Genomic DNA, 21,090 nt, shown 5'->3' with positions numbered 1-21,090 from the left:
CTGATAGACTGAAATATGCTATTGTTATACCTTTGCATAAAAAAGGGGATAGATCTGATGTCAAAAATTACCGTCCAATCTCCCTTCTAACAGCTTTATCCAAAATTTTTGAGAAAGTAATGTATTCAAGAGTAGCTTCACATATCTGTAACAATGAAGTACTAACAAAATGTCAGTTTGGTTTCCAGAAAGGTTTTTCAACAGAAAATGCCATATATGCTTTCACCAATCAAATTTTGAATGATCTGAATAACTGAACACCACCCATTGGGATTTTTTGTGATCTCTCAAAGGCTTTTGATTGTGTAAATCATGAAATTCTGCTAGACAAGCTCAAGTATTGTGGCATGAGTGGGACAGTGCACAAATGGTTTAATTCGTACCTAACTGGAAGAGTGCAGAAAGTTGAAATAAGTAGTTCTCGTAACATGCAAAGATCAGCACATTCCTCAAACTGGGGAACTATCAAGAATGGGGTTCCACAAGGGTCAGTCTTGGGTCCTTTGTTGTTCTTAATATATATTAATGACTTGCCATTCTATATTCATGAAGAGGCAAAGTTAGTTCTCTTTGCTGATGATACAAGTATAGTAATCACACCTGACAAACAAGACTTAACTGATGAAATTGTCAATACTGTCTTTCAGAAAATTACTAAGTGGTTCCTTGTAAACGGACTCTCACTGAATTTTGATAAGACACAGTACATACAGTTCCGTACAGTGAATGGTATGACGCCATTAATAAATATAGACCTTAATCAGAAGCATATAGCTAAGGTAGAATATTCCAAATTTTTAGGTGTGTCCATTGATGAGAGATTAAATTGGAAGAAACACATTGATGATCTGCTGAAACGTTTGAGTTCAGCTACTTATGCAATAAGGGTCATTGCAAATTTTGGTGATAAACATCTTAGTAAATTAGCTTACTACGCCTATTTTCACTCGTTGCTTTCATATGGCATCATATTTTGGGGTAATTCATCACTGAGGAATAAAGTATTTATTGCACAAAAGCGTGTAATCAGAATAATAGCTGGAGTCCACCCAAGATCATCCTGCAGACATTTATTTAAGGATCTAGGGCTATTCACAGTAGCTTCTCAGTATATATACTCTCTTATGAAATTTGTTGTTAACAACCAAACCCAATTCAAAAGTAATAGCAGTGTGCATAACTACAATACTAGGAGAAAGGATGATCTTCACTATTCAAGATTAAATCTAACTTTGGCACAGAAAGGGGTGAATTATACTGGCACTAAAGTCTTTGGTCACTTACCAAATAGTATCAAAAGTCTGACAGATAACCAACAAGTATTTAAGAAGAAATTAAAAGAATTTCTGAATGACAACTCCTTCTACTCCATAGAGGAATTTTTAGATATAAATTTAAAAAAAATATTAATAAAAAATAAAAAAATAAAAATAAAAAAACACAAAAAATGAAAAAGTTGTTATATTAACTTAAGTATGTTGTTAAATTAAATTAATTATGTCATGTATTGGAAAATTTGACTCGTTCCACATCATTACGAAATATCGTATTCATGATCCATGGAACTAGTATTAATCTAATCTAATCTAATCTAATCTAATCTAATAGCACCGTTGTTTGTTGAGGTTGTTGTTGTCGTAAACATAGGACAGCCCTGACCTCCATTGGTGTATTATGTAACCATATTTCAGAACATTCCCTACCTACGACTGACATGTAAAAGTGGCTCCACTGTATCAATATTTGTTTACAGCAAGCACGAAAACAGAACTTAACATACCAATTTTCTCAAAGTTACATTTTTAGATGTCTATTATTTACAGTTGCGTATTCGAGTTTACTGAAGATACTTCAAAACAAGAATTAATAAAACTTAGGTGACTAGTGGTTAAAAGTATTTCAATGGGGGTGTAAAATCAGAGCTAATTAATAAATAAAAATCAAGTGAAGAGAGAAGCTCGTGTGCATGAGTAACTTACATAGGGAAGGGCCATGAAATTTTGTTTCCTAGAGAGTTCTTTTTCTGCCTTTGTATGTTACCACATCATGTTTTAAACTTGGAAGTAGTCAAGTAATGCTTCACAAGCAACATATTTATGTATTTGAAAATTGTAGGATTTTGAGGCACAATTTCTAATAGCTATCTGTAACATCACTGAGAATTGCATTGATTTTGCAGGATATCCAGCAGCCTTGCAAGCAACCACTTTGCCAGGTGGCCACATAGTAACTCCTGCAACTGCTGGATTGGGTGATGGCTACATAACAATTGGCCATGGAATTTTGGATCCTCCTCAGCTGTTTGTACAAAATAGAGTACCTGACTGTCCCTCAGAAGAGTAAGTATTATTAAATAATTTTTAACATCTTTTTGGTGGTAACAAATCAAAATCAGAATTGTTGATTGCATGCCTAGTTCATTAGAGGCTGTTTCAGTTGGAGGAGCAAAGTAAAAGTTGCTCTGCAAACATTTCTTTTTAAAATTCTGGTTAGGCTTAGTAATAGCCGTAAGGATTTCTGAATGATGCCACAAAATAAATTCTGTGTTTGTTTTTAATGCTTACTTTCTGTTTGTCCACGGTCTATTCATACAGTGAAACCATTTCCATGGGACATTAAAATGTGTAATGTTGTTGTTGTTGTTGTTGTTGTTGTGGTCTTCAGTCCTGAGACTGGTTTTATGCAGCTCTCCATGCTACTCTATCCTGTGCAAGCTTCTTCATCTCCCAGTACCTACTGCAACCTACATCCTTCTGAATCTGCTTAGTGTATTCATCTCTCGGTCTCCCTCTACGATTTTTACCCTCCACGCTGCCCTCCAATACTAAATTGGTGATCCCTTGATGCCTCAGAACATGTCCTACCAACCGATCCCTTCTTCTAGTCAAGTTGTGCCACAAACTTCTCTTCTCCCCAATCCTATTCAATACCTCCTCATTAGTTACGTGATCTACCCACCTTATCTTCAGCATTCTTCTGTAGCACCACATTTCGAAAGCTTCTATTCTCTTCTTGTCCAAACTAGTTATCGTCCATGTTTCACTTCAATACATGGCTACACTCCATACAAATACTTTCAGAAACGACTTCCTGGCACTTAAATCTATACTCGATGTTAACAAATATCTCTTCTTCAGAAACGATTTCCTTGCCATTGCCAGTCTACATTTTACATCCTCTCTACTTCGACCATCATCAGTTATTTTACTCCCTAAATAGCAAAACTCCTTTGCTACTTTAAGTGTGTCATTTCCTAATCTAATTCCCTCAGCATCACCCGATTTAATTTGACTACATTCCATTATCCTCGTTTTGCTTTTGTTGATGTTCATCTTATATCCTCCTTTCAAGAAACTGTCCATTCCATTCAACTGCTCTTCCAAGTCCCTTGCTGTCTCTGACAGAATTACAATGTCATCGGCGAACCTCAAAGTTTTTACTTCTTCTCCATGAATTATAATACCTACTCCGAATTTTTCTTTTGTTTCCTTTACTGCTTGCTCAATATACAGATTGAATAACATTGGGGAGAGGCTACAACCCTGTCTCACTCCTTTCCCAACCACTGCTTCCCTTTCATGCCCCTAGACTCTTATAACTGCCATCTGATTTCTGTACAAATTGTAAATAGCCTTTCGCTCCCTGTATTTTATAGCTGCCACCTTCAGAATTTGAAAGAGAGTATTCCAGTTAACATTGTCAAAAGCTTTCTCTAAGTCTACAAATGCTAGAAACGTAGGTTTGCCTTTTCTTAATCATTCTTCTAAGGTAAGTCGTAAGGTTAGTATTGCCTCACGTGTTCCAACATTTCTACGGAATCCAAATTGATCTTCCCCGAGGTCCGCTTCTACCAGTTTTTCCATTCGTCTGTAAAGAATTCGCGTTAGTATTTTGCAGCTGTGACTTATTAAACTGATGTGTAAATTGTGGAAAAATTTGTTGGGGGGAAGTCACTTTTGAAGTACATGCCATTTTATTAACAGTACTCACCTTTAATTTGAAACCTTTGATCTTACGTAAGATTGACACTTGGTAATTCCTTATCCTCTCTCTCTCTCTCTCTCTCTCTCTCTCTCTCTCTCTCTCTCTCTCTCTCTCCCCCCCCCCCCCCCCTCCCCCCCCCCCCCCCCTCCCCAAAAAAAAAACACATAGAATTATACATACTGGTGATCTTTTCTCTATCATTTTTTCTAATTGATAGACACATTTAGAAATACTCACTAATGCCCTTGAATCGTCATTTCAAGGCGCACCACTAGCATGATCAAAATCACTATTTCTATTGTCATTTCCTGTACTGTCATTATTTTCTTGGATATTATACGCCACCGAGCGAGGTGATGTAGTGGTTAGCACACTGGAGGATGGCAGTTCAAATCCGCATCCAGCCATTCTGATTTAGGTTTTCTGTGATTTCCCTACATCACTTCAGGCAAATGCCAGGATGGTTCCTTTGAAAGGACACAGCCGACTTCCTTGACCATTCTTTCCTATTCTGATGGGACCGATGACCTCGTTGTTTGGTCGCTTCATCCAAATCAACCATCCAATTACACACCACTGACACACTTTTTGTGCGGTAATATTGATGTAAAAATGCAGGGAGTCCTGCATTGGATGCTCCAATGACAACTTTGTCCTCAATGAAGTACAAATAATTTTACAGTCATCATCATCATTACACAGATCTGATTGGCAAAATTAACTTCCTTCTTCAGTTTGGAAGAACCTTCTGAGAATCAGTTGGAGATGTGGACAGAATTAAAACTGCAGATTTCATAAATTTTCATTTTTAGGATGTGAAGAGCAACAGTTTACAGATAGAAGCAGTTTACTGTTATAGACCCATATTTGCATCAAGGCCAAACAAATGTTTTTCAAAAAGTTGTGAAGTCATCCATTCATTGTGACTGGCGCTGTAGTTAGTGAGTAGTGATTAAAACTTACAGAATCACAAAGAGCTTAATCTTTTCAGACCCAAGAATTATGATAGCTAACATTAATTTGAGGTGAACTTTACTGTGTTTTTCTGTATGATAACTTTCACCTTTAAAGGTAAGTTATTTATTGGGGGAGAGTTTTGATGAAGAGACCGGTTTTGTCATATTTGCAAGGTATTGTCCCGTTTATAGTGCTGCATAAATCTTTTAACCTATGAGTTTTCCGTTCATTAAGAGTTTCTAAACTCTCATTATTTTCTTCACCACATACAGTGTTAGGTTTTAGGTAAGAGGTGCACCAGTCACGATTACCTACTTGTTTCACTTCGATTTCTGTTCTCTTTTTTTGTGTTTCCTTTCCGTTTTTATTGTGTTTCTTCTCCTCTTGTTTAGCCTCTGTATGTGAGGATTTGGAACTGCGTCAGGTCTGTGTCTTTTAGCCGTTCTCCTTGTTCGCTGTCTGTCTTCGTCCCTTCACATGTGTTCCTGTTTCTGTGTGTTTGGGCGCTGATGACCACGCTGTTTAGTGCCCGAAAACCTCAAACCACACACACACACACACACACACACACACACTCTCTCTCTCTCTCTCTCTCTCTCTCTCTCTCTCTCTCTCTCTCATGATTATATTCAATGTGGATGTGGTAGTCCCACAAGTGCAACATGTGTTCTGCAATGAACTAAGTATTTTATTCCTTTGAAATAGTGTATTCATAAGATTGTCCATCATACAACTGTGAACAAAAACACAAAAGTGATATTATTATTATATACTTCAAACATTTCACTCACTAACTTATTGGCTGTGAACCTTGCTACACACAATATGCAACATTTATTCTTAGGATGGCAGTGGTAGAAGGCAAGCACTAGTGATATGAAGTATTCTGACTTGTAACAGCCACCAGTTCAGAATGAGGGCGAAACACTGCTTGAAGGCCAGTGCCATTCCAGCTTCTTTTTATGTCAGTTACACTGTTTTTGCTCTTTTCCATGAATGTTGTTTCACAGAGTGTAAATGATGGGAAATTTGTAATTATTTGACACAAAAGCAGGTCTGAATCTGATAATCAGTTATAAAAACAGTGAGGCAAATATCGCACATGATTTTAAGATCTATTCTTAGTACTTCTGTAGAATTTGTAGGACTTCGTTGACATTCACTCAAAACAGCAAGCTGTTGTCTTCTACTCATACATTCTTTTCTTTCTTTTGGCATCAGTCTTTAAAGATGCCTTCAACCTTAAAGTGCATTATGTCTCTTTTTTATTTTTGTTATAGTACTTCCATTTTATTGTGTGTCTGAATTCCATTTCATTTCATTTAGCTGAGTATATTAATGCCATATTTTTTATGTAAAAGCTTTTATGTCTCTGTGTAAACAATTGGTACAATATCCCAAATTTGACTTGGACATTAAGTTCCCTTGGATTTTCCCCATCCTTTCCCAGTGTAATCAAAGATCGGTCAAATTCTTAATAACATTTATGCAGATTTACACAGAGTCCCGTTGTCATTGTGATTTATTTCCTTCTTGTTTTTAAGATATAAAAAACTTTCTGTTTTCTGTGCTTGTTTGTTTTGTCATGGTTGTCGTGTGTCTTATGGTAATGGTAAGTTCTGACGGAATGGAAATAATTTAAGTAGTAAAGGTAACAACTTATTGAATAACAAATGCTTCAAGTACAGGATATCCCACAGTATTTAACATACAGCTTTGACTATCCCATCTTTCATATCAGTATGAAGACACCTAAACCGTTTCTCAACTTGAAATGTTGGGGAATAGTACCTGTTATGTGAAACTGTTCAGTTAGTAGTAGGCATAATAGTCAGAACTGAAGCTGTTTCAAAAATAAATTACTTTACTTTGATGCACCCACCCCATAGTTGGTGTCACATTAACTGTCTTTTTAACGTAACAGAAAAAAAGTCTTCGTGCATAGGTTAGTTGTTGCTTATCTCTACTTTGTGAACATGTTCTTTAATAGCCATAATTAACTTTTATTATAGGCCTAATAATAAAAACAGTCGAGGGTTCATTATTCATCATAAGACTTGCCTTAATGGGTGAAGTGTAAAGTTATTCATACATTTATTCATGTGTATATATGATTTTTTTTACAAATTATTTGTGTGATTCCACATTTCAGAAGCTATGCAAACAACCAGAAAATGAGACAACATTTGCGAACCTTGCACCGGAGAATAAATGATTTGAAGGTTGGTACTGTTCATATGTGGGTAATATTCTGTTTTATAGTTTATCATAAGCTTGAGATGATTGAAAAACTTTTGTATAGGAAAACTACAATAGATTTGTTGTGATTGTTTCCCTATTAAGACAATAATATTTACTTCTTTAACAAATAAGAATAATTATCTGTATGGACAGACAATATTAAAAATCATGGTTTTAATCAAATCTTGTTATAAGCTGCATCACATCTCACAAATGAGAAATTTAGATCCTTATTAAAATTTGAGCTGTACTTTGTAAGTGGAAGCTATTTTCTTTCATTTTTATAATATTAAAATACACTTTTTATATATAAAATATACTTATTTACAATATTAAAATATATGTGAATCAGAAGTTACACAACCTGAACAATATTTACAAGCAAATACGTGACCACTTGTAAATAATGTCACTCTATTTTATATGAGAGATACTATGTTGCCAGCAAGGGGAAAAGTATATTTTGGAGGTGAGACTCCATGAACAAGGAAAAACAGCCTTTCTTCATCGTCTATTGTATTGATGGCAAAAATTACTCCAGTAAAACTGAGTTCATAACCCGTATCATAAGATATATTGGGTCTGAAAATACAGGAAACAAATAATATTGTAGTAAGCTCTACCTTAACCCAAACATTACAGCAGTTTCAAAAAATGAGAAAGAGAGATTCCTTGCTTTTTAACCATAAATATTGTTAAATGAAAATAGACACAAAACATTTCAATGAAATAAAAATATGAAACATAATAGGTTGCTAACATTATCAGCTGAAAAGCTGGATGAAAATGGTACAATTATTTAAAACCTGCAGCTTCTGTTGCAGGGTACAAATCAAATACAGCGTCATATGTACTAAGCAGTTTTAAATTTTCTCGTCACTGTGTTCCAATTTTCAGTCAGTCAGGATTGGGGGAGAGAAAACTGGTTTCATTTAGGTTTCATTTATCGGAAAAATTGGAAATAGAAGTGAATCCAGCCATTCTGTCAGAATGTGTTTCCCTAAATTTCTACCATTTCTCTCTAAATTCTCCACAGTACTGTGCACAGGAAAGATACATGTCTTTTGAGAAATAAGTAAGACGAAAAGTAAGAAAACAAATATACTTCTGCTCTAGGAAACAACAGAACATTATTGCATCCTTTTTTAAATGATGAGAGTTGAAGAAATTTGCACTCAATTTGCAACATGGTAAAAAACACAGGCAGAACTTCTTGGATGAGGAGGAAATTTTGTGTTGTGTAATATAGAATAATTTTTGTGAATAGGCTTAACTATGTGAGATGGATTAAGTAGGTGGCTAAGAATAACATGCAAGTTGCACACAGTAGATAGTGGAAAGTGAAAGGACACACAAAGAGATAAAGTATGCAGGCATTTACAAACGTCTGGCATTAGTATTTATGATATTCTGAAATAAAATATAACCATACATAAATATTAAGATGTCAGTGAAACTGAAGCCACCAAAACTGTAATAATTATCTTTAATGCAACATTTATGTTAACTAGTCGATAGCAAAATTGCTTTAAAATGCAAAGATAATATGCAGCTGTGCTTACCTGTGGCACTAAGCATGTGTGCTGCTACACTATGTGATCAATAGTATCCAGGCACACCAAAGACATGCTTTTCATATTAGGTGCATTGTGCTGCCACCAGCTGCCAGGTATTCCATATCAGCAACCTCAGTAGTCATTATACATCGTGAGACAGCAGAATGGGGCACTCCGAAGAACTCACGAACTTCGAACGTTGTCGTGTGACTGGGTGTCACTTGTATCCTATGTCTGTACGCGAGATTTCCACACTCCTAAACATCCCTAGGTCTGCTGTTTCCCATGTGATATAGTGAAATGAAAAAATGAAGGGACACGTACAGCACAGAAGCGTACAGACTGACCTTGTCTCTTGACTGACCACCGACAGTTGAAGGGGTAGTAATGTGTAATAGGCACACATCTATCCAGACCATCACACAGGAATTCCAAACTGCATCAGGATTCACAGCAAGTACTATGACAGTTAGGCGGGAGGTGAGAAAACTTCGATTTCATGGTCAAGCGGCTGCTTATAAGCCAAACATCACTCAGGTATACGCTGAACGACACCTCGCTTGGTGAAAGGAGCGTATACATTAGACGACTGAACAGTGGAAAAACGTTGTGTGGAATGAGGAATCACTGTACACAATGTGGCGATCCGATGGCAGTGTGTGGGTATGGCGAATGCCCAGTGAACATCACCTGCCAGCATGTGTAGTGCCAACAGTAAAATTCGGAGGCAGTGGTGTTATGGTGTGGTCATGTTTTTCATTGGAGCGGGGAGGGGGGGGGGGGGGCGCAACCCTTGTTGTTGTGTGTGGCACTGTCACATTACAGGCCTACATTGATGTTTTAAGCACCTTCTTGCTTTCCACTGTTGAAGAGCAATTTGGGGATGGCGATCATCTTTCAACACAGTCGACCACCTGTCTGTAATGCATGGCCTGTAGCAGTGTGGTTACATGGCAATAACATCCCCGTAATGGACTGGCCTGCACAGAGTCCTGACCTGGATCCTATAGAACAACTTTGGGATGTTGTGGAACGCCGACTTCGTGCCAGGCGCACCGACTGACATCAATACCTCTCCTCAGTGCAGCACTCCATGAGGAATAGGCTGCCATTTCCCAAGGAACCTTCCAGCACCTGACTGAACGTATGCCAGTGAGAGTGGAAACTGTCATCAAGGCTAAGGGTGGGCCGACACCATATTGAATTCCAGCATTGCCGATGGAGGGCGCCAGAAATTGGGAAGTCATTTTCAGCCAGATGTCCGGATACTTTTGATCATATAGAGTATGTATTCAAGTTTCTTGAATACTTTAACTGGCCAATTATCGCTTCGAAACAAGCTTTATCGTCACACTACACTTTTGGTATACTTTATTTGTTCTGTTTAATTTGCATTGCAAGAGTGTTCATTGTACACAGTACGATATTGATTTCCCCTAACTGTAGCAAAACTTAAACTAACATATTTGTACGCGCACCACAGATCTACATACAATTTCATAATTTTTGAAGTTTTATAAGATTTTGGTTTATGCCTTTTTTCATAATTCCATGGTTATTTCATAGAAGTTATATAAGTGTAGGTGTGCTGCTGGTGGTGTTGCAAAGCAAAAATTTAGTGGAAGCAATAAACCCAATCACCACTGTGGCAGACAGAACAAATTGACTGAGAGACATAATCAGACATACTAGGTAACTATTTAAGAGGTCTTCCGTTGCAGCCCAAGTATGTTAGTTTCAGAGCAGTGTTTTAAGAGAAAATAGTGCTCTGCTCTCAGGGTCATTGTTGCTCCCTTAAAGGAATACTCAAAAAAAAAATCACAGCATTGTTTTGAATGATGCAGAGGAAACTGTTATATTGATTTATGCAGAAGTGGAAAACAGTTTAAGCCATTGGTGCAATAACCAGATATATACTACCATTGCACAGTTTGAAGATTGCTGTATCATGTGGTGCAAGTATGGCACAAATTCAGAATAACGTAGGGAATGGACTTACTGACATAGGATGTTTGGGGTAAGAACTGGACATGTCCAGGGCTTGCTTTGACATTGCACAAAACAGTAGTGAGAGTCTGCTATGTGAAATACCTCCAAGAAGTTCACTGTGGTTGTGTTACACAAGATCTGTTTGTAGACTTCTTGTTCCACACGAAATAGCTGCTTTGGTGTAACATTTAAGAGTGCTTACAAAGAGAAGTTAACTATTTCAAAGTACATGTTCTTTGACTAGAAGACGGATATAGTGCATTATCATCACAACTTGTATATCATGATTTTATTATTCAGAAAGTCTCAACTACTTTTACTTCTCGTGAGGAAAAACTTTATAAAGCACCTCTGTCAGTTATATCTGAGAAATATAGAGATGTCATGAAGCTTGCCAAGGAGGATGTGCCAGTCTCAGATATGGAACCATTACGAATACTACATAGAGTTCAGCAGCAGGAGAAGCACAGTGAACTTTTTATCAACATTCCATGCCTATCACTTTTATCATGGTATCCACTTTTTCTGTGTAATTTTTAGACCCTTCATCATATTTAGTAATCTGTAAATAGTTAATAATTGTTTCTGTAGTTACTTGTTTACTTTTTGACATCATGTTAAAAAAAAAGTTATTTCGTGCAAGAGCAAGACAAGTCCAATTTTTTAAAATTCAATAAATGTTATACCAAATATTTGTTTCATTAACTAAAAAGCTGTAACAGTGTATTGACAGCCAGAATAAAGGTTGGGAAAGGACAAGAGTTATTAACAAAGTTTTCAAATTCCTGGTCAATTTTTTGTGTTTTACTGGAAGGTATCTAAACACGACTTATCCGGATTAAGGCTTCAATTATGGATGGGTTAATCATAACAGGTACGTGATTAATCATAACAGGTACATGATAGGGCATTCTGGGGGATGTGTTTGGACTAGACAGATGCTTGATGAGCTGTATGTATTTTACTGTATTAAGATAACTGTGAAATTTGGAGTGTTAGTATTATGTTCTGATAGAGTGTGTACACCCCAGGACAATTGGGAAAACCGGGTAAAACGTGGGACTTTCTTCGTGTGGGGAAAACCCAGAAATTTCTTAAAACTTTGGGAATTTTTCATTGTTCCAGTTTTCAGTTAAATTTTTGTAATTTTAACTGGTAAGAACTGATATTCTAACAAAGAATTTTACTTTAGACCACTCCTGCTTGATAATACTGCAACAGTGAAACATAAATGAGAGAATATCACCAAAACAAAACTTTATTTGCAAAGAAAATGCACTACCTACAGTAAAAAAACACACAGTATTATGAAGATGATAGTTGCTACTCACCATATAGTGGAGATAGAATCGCAGATGGACACAACAAGAAGACTGTCACAAAATGAGCTTTCAGCCAACAAGGCCTTTGTCGAAAACACACACACACACACACACACACACACACACACACACACGCGCGTGAGTGAGTTATGTTTGCACGTATGTGTGCTGGGTGGGGGTCTATTTTTGACAAAGGCCTTAATGGTCGAAAGCTCATTTTGTGACAGTCTTTTGGTGTGCATATCTGTGACTCATCATCTCCACGATATGGTGAGTCATGTATCCTTTTCATAATATTGTTGCATTCCACCCTGGATTTTCAATTGTTTGACAGTGCGCGCGCGCGCGCGCACACACACACACACACACACACACACACACACACACACACAAGTGTCTGCTAACAGCAAAATGTGTCAAAGGCTTTGGGATGAAGACTATGCAATACTTAGTAACAACAAACTGCAGTTTAGAAGTGTTAATTTCAAAGTAAATTTCCTTTTACACAAAGTGAATTATGTTACATTACTGCCAACTACACCATTGGAAAAAAAATTAACAGCCAATATTGTGTGTGAAGCTTAGCTTTTGTTATATCCATACTGTTTGATTATCAGTTTAAACCATTAACTTGGCTGGAAAAGGCACATCAATCAGTGCAATCTCAATTTCAGTGCTTTGGAAGCTACCATGAAGTATTTGTGGAATTTATATTTGTGCTTTCTTATTATGAAAATATGCAGTGGACATGTTGCCATGCATCAAAGTGTTTTTCAAAACAAGTTGTTTTTTGCTGGTGTTCATTTCCTAAAGTGCCAGGGAGTTCTACACTGGTGTATAAAACCTTTACCATTCAAAGGATTGACAAGTTCTACAGCTGTAGATACCAGCAGAGAATGTCCAGGTGGCTTGGAATTTGGTTTTATGCTTTGTTTGGAGTGCATATTGCACATAAATTAAGTGTGGAAACTTATCATACTCTGAAGCATAGGAAGCTTTGTCTTGCATTGCTGCCATCAGTTAAGTCACAAGAAAAGACTTAATTGGGAGATTCATAATTTGAAAGGTGTTCTTCCAGTATGTGATTAGAATGGAAGAGGCAGAGTCTGTATCAGGAGTTGGCAAGTTATTTCAGAAGGGTGCAGATACTTTGGAACATTTTTATCGAGACCCAGAAGAAAAAACTTAGTCCTCAGTAATTTTTTATTTTAATTTTCACTCACAGAATAATATGAAATGCAGTAATAGGCATATTTGTTTTCAAAAATCTAGAAAAGAGCTCATATTCCTTACTAATTTTTGATTCTAATAGACTGTCATATTTGTATTGGAAAAACCCAGAAAAAAAGTATATTCAGACTCTTTTTTTATTTTGATTTTCATACACAAAATATGAATAACAATAGATAGGCATACTTGTATTTAAAATCAATGGGAGAAATTAGATTTGCAGCCTGGAGCCAGTTTCTTAAAGTTACGTTCACATGGGGAGCAACTTACGCAAATAGTGTCTTCAAGCTGTGCGACCATTAATCTTGAGAGATACCTGTTCTTCAAAAAATTCATTTTTTAAAGGGAAATTTCATGAATATATGTAGAGCACAAATAGTAGAAAGGTACATGATGACTAATTTTTTACATTTTTCTCGTGCATATTTAGTCCAAATTTCTTCAGCAGATGCAGTCATATATAAGATTGCGAGGAAATTTCTTCCTGATAGTGTGTTATCTCCATTCGGAGTAAAGGCTTTGAAAGGCAGAACAGCTTCACAGCCACATGCATCCATTCTGCAGCTGGAAACTTCAAAACATGATTTTAAGAATTGCGACAGCTTTTCTATCTTGGAAAAGTCTTGGAATCTTACTGCAAATTCCTTCTTAACATCTGACATAAAATTTAATAATACTGAAATGAAATGTCTGTTCAGAATTACTTTTATATTCAAAAATTGTTGGAAAGCAAAAAAATTCTCTACTTTCAATATTTTTTTCAAATATATCCGGCTTGCAATGGAAAGAAGAGAGACACTTTGTATCAGATCACATATTAATGTCCTCCAAGAGAGTCATACCTATCATACTGCAGTGATGTGCTAGGAACTCCACGTAGTTTCTTGCTTCATGTGAATCCAAGATTTCTAAGAAGGATGTTACTACTTCTTTACTTGGCCAATGAACATTATTATACTTCAGTAAGTCTGAATGGCCAAATCACATTCAGAAAGAAACTCTTTGAAATATCTGTGCTTAAGAGCAGAATGAGACATCATAAAATTAACCAACTTGATCAGCGTGTCCCTTACTTCTTTCAGTCACACACTAAGTTTCCAACAAAGCATTAACCGTTCCTGTATTGACTGACCCAGTGCAACATGCATGGAACTTCATCCCACAAACTGACATGTAACACCTGTGCAACAAAATGCATGTGTATCTGCATTCATCATTCTGGCAGTTACACTGGTTATTAATGTACCAGCATTTCACATTTGCAATAGCATATCTCATGCTTACATTAACCTGTGATCTCGCAATGTTAATCACTTAAAAATGTCACCCAGACAAATGTATTCCTGAAATTTCATTACGTATATTTTTTGGTGTTGCGATTTTTTTCCATCAGTGTAATGTATAGCAACTTTTGTTTATTTTCTGGTTGTTGTTTTTCTTATTTCTCTTTCAGCTGGTTTCACATGGGAGTGCACTTACAGAAGGAGAAAAGCTTACACAGGAATTGCAGCTTATAGAGCAGGAAGAACTGAGACTGGTATGCATCTTACATAATTCTTTGTTTCCAAACTACATGACTTTATCATTATCATAATAGTGAAAAGAATTAATTTTATGATACTGTGTTTACATAGGGCTTCATTGTGAGATAAGGGTTAAAGTAGAGCATATAATTGCTAACATATCAAAAACTGTAAAACTCGAGGTGGGTTAATTAGTAATCCATAATTTCAAATCTCAAGTCAAAGAATGATTTCTTGCTCCTGAGACAGTCAAGCAGTAAAAAATAAGAGAGACAGGGTGGATGCCAAAAATGCTGTGGCAATCTCTACGACATTGAATAGAAGAAATCGGCAGTGGTTAGTAACAAAAACTCGATAACAGAAGACAAGAAAAGAAATGCATAAACAGTTAACAATACAAAAACCTGTTTCTTTGTATACAGAATGAAGACATAGTTACATTGGCCCTGTTTGTGTGGTACAATAATAAGCAACTATTGGCCCTGTTTGTGTAGTATAGTAATGAGTAAGTCATTTTATTCCTTGTATGGGAACATAACACAGGTCAAGATGAAAATTTCTTGACTATCAGAGTGTGGCATTGATGATAATAATTTATTTCTTTTGTGGGTACACATTGGGCAAAATTGTCAGTCAAACTTCATCTTGATCCACAAAATAGTTGTGTTTGTAACTGAACATCAGGCCTGGAAGAATTTTTACTACTTCTTAAATAATTATGTTTTTCATTCCAAGGCGAATCTCATAAAGAAAAGTCACTACACTTTCCACACTACGAATACTGCAGTTTCTATGTCTTAGGTCATGCAAGATGTTAAGGTACTATTTTTGAAAATGAATCTAAATCCTGAAACCCATCATATCTTTGGTGCACTGAGCTCATCGGTAAGACAAAATCATTTGGTTACTTATTTTAGTAATAGTTAACAGGATGAATGTACCCCTTGCCTCATAAATATACAAAATTATGAAAAGTATTCAAGGGTGATGAATTTAATTGGTGCAGGAAGTCACATGCATCATTGTGATATCTGTTGATCTATACATGGATATGTGAATATTTTGAAGCCATATTTGACAACTACCAATGCTCAAAGGAAGATGCCCCATCAATAGCAAAACATAGTCAGTGTTGTTCAGTAGAATGCACTGTGTCTCCAGTTGAGAACAGGACAGGGGACCAAGTGTACATTATTCAGTCAATTGGTACATCTTGAAATACGTTACAAATTTAGACCATTCACACTTTGTCATTTTAGAGCAGGAGTATTTGTCAGCATGAGAGTCTGCACACCAAATTGGCTTACACTACAGTAACGTTATTCATACATTGAAGATCTGCCTGATAGTGGTCACCTGCAGCATCTCGTCACTACTGACTGCTACCTACAAATTATGGCTCATAGATACCCTGAGAAAAATGCATCAGAACTGCCTTTTTGGAGGCAAATTGGTGAGTTTGTGTGAGCCCAGTCAGTATGCAGTCATCCTATGCAATCAATTTTGTCACTTGGCATCCATTGCAAACAACAGTACAACTCCGCTCCCCCAGCATTTGTGTTGCACAGAGAAGGTGTTAAGAGGGAAAACCAGGGATGGGACATCGATCAATGGCGATAGATTCTCCTAAGTGATGAGTGCAGGCAATTGGGGCCCGATGATCGTTGAAGGAGAGAGTGGAAAGTATTTAATTGCCAAGGCAAATCTCAGGCATCCAGTCCCAAGGGTTCAGTAGAGATGTGGATCAGCAGTGTTTTTGCTCATTATCATGTACAGGCACTGGATGCCTCTCATTGCACTATTGAGGGTAATTTGAGGGCTATGCAGTATCGAGAAAGGATCCTCTGTCATACGTATCGTCCAGCACTACAGTCAACATTTCAGTGATGGATTCATCTTTCAGGGCTGTGTTGCGTGAACACTGAACACCTACTTTGTGAAACACCGTTCTCCAGTAGATAGGAATCAACAAAATGGATGCCTGCAGTGTCAGCCGAAATGAACCCGATTTACCATAATTATGTGTAACAAGTTGAATCTACAACATGCTATTAAAGCACTCAACACTAGCGATACAAAATTTTTGCAGAACGTCACAATTTTTGGGGTGTCGTGACCCATCCCACATAAGCCTTACATGGTATGCCAAATGTTCTAACTTTTGATAACTGACAACAATTCTACGAAGATATGTCAATAAGTACAAGGGTCACTCCAAAAGAAATGCACACTATTTTTGTAAAAATACAGCTTTCATTCTGCGTGTGTGAAAGTTTTACAGTGTGTAGATACATCCTTCCCGCTTGTTTTCAAACTTAGTTCAACCTGTTCCCGTGAGTGGCGCCATCACAGCATGTCTTCAAGATGGCTGCTACACTTGATGTTCGTCAGAAGCAACATGCTGTCATAGAATTCCTGTGCTGTGAAAACGAGACAGTGGGAAACATCCATAAGGGGTTGAAAAAGGTGTATGGAGATGCTGCTGTTGATCGTAGTACAGTTAGTCAGTGGACAAGCAGGTTACGTGATGAAAGTGGGCACGGCAGTATTGAGGATTGTCCTCACAGTGGCAGGCCTCGTACTGCACACACTCCAGACAATGTGCAGAGAGTTAACGAATTGGTGACTGCTGACAGATGCATCACAGTGAAAGAATTGTCGCGCTACGTTGGGGTAGGGGGAGGAAGTGTTTGCAGAATACTGAAAGTGTAGGCGTTAAAAAAGGTTTGTGCCAGGTGGGTTCCCAGGATGTTGACAGTGGCTCACAAAGAAACAAGAAAAATGGTATGCAGCGAACTTTTGGAACAGTGCGAGAATGGTGGAGATGAATTTCTTGGAAGCACTGTGACAGGTGATGAAACATTGCTCAATCATTTTTCACGACGAAGAGGCAATCGGTGGAGTGGCATCATCCAAATTCACCCAAGGAAAAAAAAATTCAAAACCATACCTTCTGCTGAAAAAGTTATGGCTACGGTGTTTTTCGATTCTGAAGGACTCTTGCTTGTGGGCATTGTGCCAAGTGGAACCACCATAAATTCTGATGCATACCGTATTTACCTGAATCGAAGCCGCACTTTTTTTCCGGTTTTTGTAATCAAAAAAACCGCCTGCGGCTTAGAATCGAGTGCAAAGCAAGCGGAAGTTCTGAAAAATGTTGGTGGGTGCCACCACAACTAACTTCTGCCGTCAAATATATGTAGCGCTACATAGGCATGCTTTGTAGGCACAAAGATAAATACTAGCACCAAAACCGCTATGTCATTAAATAAATTTAAAAAAATAGGTGGGAGACGAGCTTTTTTTCTCCGCGCCGAGTTTCGACCACTGCATTTACGTACATTATCCAACGAAGTAAATACAAATTCCGTATTGTTCATCTTCGAATGTAGCAGCAGCATTTCAATGTACTACGAAAATCTGACTGGCAAGACTGTTTGGGATGTTTGTCAATATGGTCAACTCTACATTCTGGATTTTTTCCTACCTGTGAGAAGAGATGGTTGCTAATAGAAACTTTTATGAATTGTGAATCACGTGCAGTATTCTCTTCACCATAAGAATTATACGAATATAAACATTTTACCATGTATTGTTTCGTGTTTGCTGCTATCTCATTTAAATCCTGTCTGCCTAATAAACTACGAAACTAGAGTGAGACAACAGCATGACTAGATTTTTAAATCTAAAATGACTCTAATTTCTGTGCAGAATGTAATGTACTAAAGAGGCGCCTGCAAAGATTTTCAAACGGAGAAAAATTTTCACTAAACTCTCGTTCAGAACATTTATCATACGCAGTCTATTATTTGGTTCTTGTTGATCATTAGCGACGGTAGCGCGCACAAAAGGAAGCCATGCTGCGAGCGGCGACAGGCCGTAAACACTCACTATCAGAATGCAACAAACTTTGCATGACACAGTACAGTAATGCATTTTCAGCTTAGAGTGACGTAAACACCTATAACAAAGAAAACGGCGCTTATCAGATCAAAGAAAAGTAAGCAATCAATTCAAACCAGATGAAGCACGTGAAAAAGGAAGCGTACCCATATAAACAAGGACGGAGCGCCTCACGCATAGCAATGGCTACCTGGTTAAGCATACCTGCTAAGCTTACGACTTGAACCAAACTACTGTAGCTGTATCGTCATTCGTTCGATCTAAACTGTGTCTCATATTACAATGGATCAATTTTGTTTCGATTTGGAGATGCGGCCTAAAACTTTTGTCTCCCCTTGAATTTCGAGTCTCAAATTTCAGGTGCGGCTTGGATTCGGGAAAATTTTTTTTCCTTGATTTCAAGTCTCATTTTTCAGGTGCGGCTTAGATTCGAGTGCAGCTTAGATTCGAGTAAATACGGTATGTGACGACACTGAAGAAACTCCAAGCTCGACTGAATCGTGTTCGACCACATCGGTAAAAGCAAGATAATTTTCTGTTGCATGACAATGCATGGCCTCATGTCAGTCAAAAAACCATGGAAGTCATCACAAAACGCGGATGGACAACACTGAAACACCCGCCTTATAGTCCTGACCTGGCTCCATGTGACTATCATCTCTTTGGGAAACTGAAAGATTCTCTTCGTGGAACAAGGTTTGAAGATGATGACTCCGTTGTGCATGCTGCCAAACAGTGGCTCCAACAGGTTGGTCCAGAATTTTACCATGCGGATATACAGGCGCTGGTTCCAAGATGGCGTAAGGCAGTTGAGAGGGATGGAAATTATGTGGAGAAATGAAAATATTGTTCCTAAAGGATGTATCTACACACTGTAAAACTTTCAAACATGTAGAATAAAAGCTGGGTTTTTTAAAAAATAGTGTGCATTTCTTTTGGAATGACCCTCATATCCGCAACTTAGCTCTATTTGTCTTTAGGTTGGCTGTAAGGCTTTATGCATTCAGCAGCCTCTAGATGGCACCACTATCTTTGCCTGTGGGGTTGCAACATTATCACATCAGTCTGCTGTGTACTGTTGTGACATAATGACATTCATGCCTCTCTTTTTTTACACCATAGACAGACAGTGTTCCATTATATGTTTTTGTGGTCTGAAGGTATGCCATGAGTGGCAGTTCATAGAAGTCCTTTAGCACAATACAGGACAATGTTTTGTCACGATGAGGTGTTTACCAGTAGACTTAACAGTTCAGAAGTAGTCAGGCAGGCATGAAGGGTCAGGAAAGAGCGGGATGTCCAGCTACAGGTACAGCTGACAAAATTCTGCATATGAAATTAAGCGTAGCAGGCTCAACTTTCACAAAGTATGTGCAAGATGAGCTTCAAAAGAATGCAATGAAGAGCACAAGCGTAACCATGTGCAGTGCTGATCTCTCACTGTTAATTACCATCCATTTGGCCCACTTAAAGGTGCTTTAAGAGGCTTTCAGTTTAGCTCTGATCTACAGGTGGAGGAAGCGATGCTGTGCAACCAAAAACTTTTTTCTCGACCTCATATTGGGAAGCTAGTGCAATGGTGTTTGAAGTATGAGGGTGGCTTGAAAAGTTCTCGGAATCACCACGTGAGGTCAGCACTAGCACAATGAGTTGTTCACGTGATATTCATTTGACTGATGCCTGTAAGTATGTGCCACATAAGTACTCTTGGAAGACAGCTTTGGCGGTGACATGGCGCTGTTGTTGTTGTTCCCGCATAGTGATTTCCGAAGATGGAAAAAATCGAGATTTGAGCAATGATTTAAGTACTTCATAAAGAAAGGTATGAAAGCAAAGGACATTCATGCCGATCTCCAGGATACACTGGGGGACTCTGCTCCTTCATACTCAACTGTTGCCTAGTGGACAAATGAATTTTAATTTGGTCGGGAGAGCTTAGGTGATGATCCGCGCAGTGGTTGCCAAGATATGTCACTACACCAGAAATCATTGTACAAGTGCACAAAATGGTCATGAAGGATCATCAGTTGAAAAGGCGCAAAATTGCTCATGCTTTCCAGGTGCCATCTGAAAGGGTATATAACATTTTAACTGGAGAATTAGAAATGGAAAAAATTATCTGCAAGATGGGTGCCACAACTCTTGACGCTGGATCAAAATTGCATGAGAATGGACATATTTGAACAAAATTTTGCCCGTTCAATGGAAAAACGAACAAGATTTTTTGCACCAGTTTGTGAGCAAGGATGAAACTTGGGTGCACTACTACACCCCAGAGACAAAACAACAGTCAAAGCAGTGCTGATTCTCCGCCATCAAAGAAAGCAAAGAGGGTTCCTTTGGCAGGAAAGGTCATGGCATCAGTGTTCTGGGATGCGAAGGGGA

General features: G+C 37.7%; 1 protein-coding gene across 1 annotated transcript in view; it reads left to right on the top strand.

Moving 5' to 3' along the window:
* Nucleotides 1–21,090, top strand: part of LOC124794997 (roquin-1) — a 251,544-nt gene that overhangs the window by 181,882 nt on the left and 48,572 nt on the right. Inside the window, 3 exon segments of the mRNA XM_047258752.1 lie at nucleotides 2,180–2,339; nucleotides 7,094–7,163; nucleotides 14,733–14,816. Of these exon segments, the coding sequence (XP_047114708.1) occupies nucleotides 2,180–2,339; nucleotides 7,094–7,163; nucleotides 14,733–14,816 (314 nt within the window).

Source organism: Schistocerca piceifrons, chromosome 4 (assembly GCF_021461385.2).
Source record: "Schistocerca piceifrons isolate TAMUIC-IGC-003096 chromosome 4, iqSchPice1.1, whole genome shotgun sequence".
In the NCBI taxonomy this organism is placed as follows: domain Eukaryota; kingdom Metazoa; phylum Arthropoda; class Insecta; order Orthoptera; family Acrididae; genus Schistocerca; species Schistocerca piceifrons.
The sequence above is the reverse complement of the archived record's forward strand: the minus strand, read 5'-3'. Positions and strand labels throughout refer to the sequence as shown.